This window comes from Bombus pyrosoma, linkage group LG6, assembly GCF_014825855.1.
Source record: "Bombus pyrosoma isolate SC7728 linkage group LG6, ASM1482585v1, whole genome shotgun sequence".
NCBI lineage: Eukaryota > Metazoa > Arthropoda > Insecta > Hymenoptera > Apidae > Bombus > Bombus pyrosoma.
In genome coordinates, this window is record NC_057775.1 from 3,049,613 (window position 1) to 3,054,072 (window position 4,460).

Consider the following 4,460-nt stretch of genomic DNA (forward strand, 5'->3'; position numbering starts at 1 on the left):
TATTTTGAAATAGTAGATATTGTAGGGAAGCAAACATCTGGAAAAGAGATCTGAATCTTACTTGAAAAGATCAGCAAAATAGCAAATACAACTTTTTTGAGTCAGATTTGATTTTCGTAAAGATTGTTCGGATATTCCTTAAATACATGTAACTACCTTTTTATTTGATGAATTTTGAAAATTTGGAAAACGAAAGTCTTGATCAGAACTTAATTAATGTACAGCTAAGTTTCGATATTGCAAAGCATTTTTGCACAGCATAAGTGCTAATCGTCAGTAATATATCAGTGATAATTAATAGATAACGATTTGTCAGAATAAATACCACTTAGAGTTTTTAACAACTGAAAATCACATATCTTGCAAACTAAAAGGTTCCTATTTGTTTTATTTGTATGTTTGAATTTCTGATCTAACAAAACAAAAGTTGCAATGCTTACGTTTTAATGCAAATTTATATAAATACTCCTTCCTCGTACTATGGTACGCCTTCAACAGTAAACCGATGACATCAAGATTAATCTAATCAAGCACGATAATTCAAAGGAATGATTGTAATCACTCGAGCGGTTATACTGATAACGAAATTGAAATTTTCTTGAGATTTTCCACACAACTGACTTTTCCGCTAATACTGAAGAAATCTGAGACACTACCTCCACATCAACACTATTTGTCCAACGAAAGCTTTTCTACTACAGATAGTAGATAAACGAATCTAGATTATTTTAACCATTTTACACATGTAGCATAATAATATAATCTATGATTACTGGCAATACTTAAGTAGAAAGAAGAATACAGAAAAAAGGAAAATTCAAATCCAAACATATTCGTAAAATACCATATATCGATATGAATAAATATCTTTACCGAGGATAGGTGTGGGACTAATAACTCCAGCATTATTCACTAGAATATCAAGGCGACCAAACTTTTCGTCGATCCATTTGAACACCTTAAGAATATCTTCTTCGTTCGTTACATCGCACTCGATCGGGAAAAATTTATCCTTTCCAATTTCTGCGGTAGCTTCGTGAAGCTTGTCTATTCTTCTTCCCAAACCAACTACTTTAATGCCATGGCTAGCCAGAGCTTTCGATATCGCGAGACCGATTCCTCCGCTCGAACCGCTCACAAGTGCTACTTTACCGGTCCAACGATTCATCATTCTCGTTAGTACACCGCAACGTAACTGCGCAGGGAGGCATTGCCTCACTTTATATGTAGAATTCCACGCAGTGGCCTTGATTTCTACCAATCAGTGTTCACTCATGATATGTCGTTCCAAGTAAGTACTTACGTAATACATTACATTACATACAAACGTGTATGTAATGACCTTCAATTAGCAGGGCTCGTACATCAAATGCAACTAGTTAAATATCCCGAAACAGAACGTGCAAAATACAAAAAGATGTTTCAGTTGCAAATTATAGAGAGACAGATAATGCGATCATGTAAATCCCGAGGAAGATAGCGATTTTTTTTATTAGAAACATTGGATACATAAATCATAGCTAAAACTATAGCTCCATACAATAAGTCCCCCTCCTCCTACAACGAGTTGAGTAGTCATGATTAATAGATGTAAATAATCAAAGCAATCCACTGCAAAGACACATACTAGGTATCTACAGCGGCTGCAGTTGCAAAGCGCAAACTCTAGTCAATTATCGATATTCAGGAACGAACTTTTGTCGAAATGAAAGGCTAGTTTTATAACTCCATTTATGGTATTCGTTATATTCATTGTTACCTGATTTATATTTATATTGACGACAAATAGAAAATAGAATACAATACAAAAAATAGCTCTCTATTCCATAAGATCTCGAAAACCTATTCTACACAAGTGGTTATTATATATTTTTGCTTATAACAATTGAGTCATGTTACAAAAAGAGACTTACAATACTTATCGAGTACCACAGCTATAAAATAGCGATGAATCATTATGAGCTGTACATTTCGATCACTTTGGCAGTTTTAATGTCACTAACGTGCTTCTTATTTATTTTAATCGAATAAAATGAAGAATAAAAGTTGTTGTTATTTTGTAATTGTAGATTTACTTAAAATCTTGAGTAATGTGTCGTACATGCGACTCCGCTATAGTTTTGAATTAAGATTGCAACATAAAGTGTATTTTAGTCCAGTAACTCATGCTTATCTTGTTGCATTCACTCTTCATATTTAAAAGTCATTGCTAAGCGTGACAATTGCAAAAATAAATGGATAGAAATTTGATAAGGTAAAATTGAGTGGTTAGAGATATTACATGTACAAGGTGTTCGGTGACTGTCGGTGCAATCCAGCAATTCTAATCGTAAATTTCTAATTGAAATGATTCAGCTTTCAATTCTGCTCGTATTTGTATTCATAAATATGAGTGTCACAGGCCAAGACTGTGAGTACCATGATATGGTATTTTATGAAATACGTTTACAATTGTTTTAGCAGATATGCTCCCAAGGTCATAGAGCGCATATCAAGTTCTGGGTTATTGTTTGCGAGGATGAACTTGAGGCGAGGTCAGAGCGCTTCTAAAATGAAGTCATGTGCAGACGCTCCTGGCGCAAACATTAAGAAGCCGAAGGAGGTGAGTTCAAAGTTGGCGAACAAACTCGATCCGAAATCAGCGTGTCACTAGGAGAAACAGAGCAATCGATCTTGATACGAGAACATGGAGCTGTTAGCGGATTGGACAATAACACAAATGACCCTAACGGGAAATCGGAGAGCTTTTATAATGTTGCAGTAAGTACAGACAAATCTGACGTGAAATTAGAGAGCTGTAGTGTCCAGCAAACCTCATACTAAATCAAGAATTTGCAGAGGCTATTGTTTTCCTCACTAATCCGATGCGAAATCGAGGAACCATTTGGTTAGAAAGATTTTCTTTGGATACTGAGACAAATACGCAAATACATATATGATAAACAACAGATTATTATACATGAGTATATGTCGTGAATAAATAAGTATAATTATGTATTATCTAAGTGCGCATGACAAGTGGAGTTACCCAAACAGTTATAAATGATAATTGGTAATTATGATATTTAATGAATGAATTTGTTGTCAAAATTGTTTTGTTCGTTCAAAACATTTATTTCACCGCGCCAAAATTCACACTACGGGGAACCGCAAAGAAAGATACATGATATTATTAAAATTAGTTACGGAACGCCATAAAACTCCGAAGATCATAACAATATCAAGATAGAATGCATGCGCGAACTGAAAAGAATATGCATTGAACAGGAAATGGATAGAGAGTACTAGATTTTACAGACACTAAATTTTACAGACAATAAATTACTACATATTTATGACAGTTTAAAATCTCGACGAAAAAAATAAGTATTATGTGCGAACCAAATATAGCACAAGCAAGTACTTGCACAACAGTATTTTAACACGTACATTTGATCGTCGTCGTTCGCGAACAGTTTCAGGAGTCAAGATCGTCACTGATCGGCGATCTTAGAACGATTCCGCGAACAGCTGGACGCCAATACGAAAAAGTGTATATAAGAATGTCATAAGTTTCAAAAGTTTAATATTAATTTATTCTCATAAATTTTATTACTTCATGACAAACTGCATGTGTAGCGAAGTCCAAAACTACTGGACACAGCTAACACACAACTGATATACTCAATGAAAAAAAAAAGGAAAGAAGGGAAAAGTTAGCAAAAACAACAGTATGCAATTAAAATCCAAACCATCCAATCCAAAATCCATTTATAATGTATTAAAGCTAAACTTCTTCCCTTTTTCTTGGTGTCTGATATACCTGTATTACCTTTTTTTATAATTCTAGTAATATGTTGAACGAAGTATTGCATGAATTGAATTCAAGCTTAGTTTAGAATAAGACAAATACTTTCTGAAAAACGATTTTCTTATATTGTAGTGTTCGATATAAAAGTTATATGTTTTGCTTTTATTTTCTCCGTTTGTGAATAAAAAATAAAAGCTGCTCATTTAGATTAAAAAAAAAAAACAATTAAGATTTGAGAGGACAAAGGGTACGATAGATTCATCGGCATTTTCCACAGATATATTTAACTAACACTACCATCTATAAAATACGGAGGAAATATATCACTATGTAATACATAAAGTTACCCGGAGATATTAATTACATGGCCGCACGCGTTGCGCTTTTTCATAGATTTTATGGCTTCTCGTGCTAGAATTGCTGGTGCTATCAAGTTGGTATCAATGACTCTACGGTATTCTTCGGTTTTTAAGTCTGTAACAGAATATTTACGATTAATTATTACAAACAGGAATGTATCTATGAGTATTATTATATATCCAAGCTATTATTAGTAGGAGTAATTAAATGTAACAATTGGAACAAGTAAGAATCAACGTTTAGATAAGATAACTTCAATTTCGCGAGTAAAACTGTATTATTTATGTAATATTTGACATTTGTAACATTC

At 33.5% G+C, this 4,460-nt stretch overlaps 1 protein-coding gene and 1 long non-coding RNA gene across 2 annotated transcripts in view; both read right to left on the bottom strand.

The window, feature by feature from the left end:
* LOC122568129 (farnesol dehydrogenase-like) overlaps positions 1 to 1,198 on the bottom strand; it is a 3,997-nt gene extending 2,799 nt beyond the window's left edge. Inside the window, exon 1 of the mRNA XM_043727505.1 lies at positions 874 to 1,198. Within this exon, the coding sequence (XP_043583440.1) occupies positions 874 to 1,171 (298 nt within the window). The 5' untranslated portion in view covers positions 1,172 to 1,198. The remainder of the gene's footprint in view (positions 1 to 873) is intronic.
* A 2,849-nt stretch (positions 1,199 to 4,047) lies between these two features.
* LOC122568131 overlaps positions 4,048 to 4,460 on the bottom strand; it is a 1,558-nt gene continuing 1,145 nt past the window's right edge. The window contains exon 2 of the long non-coding RNA XR_006316987.1: positions 4,048 to 4,264. This is a non-coding gene — a long non-coding RNA (uncharacterized LOC122568131). The remainder of the gene's footprint in view (positions 4,265 to 4,460) is intronic.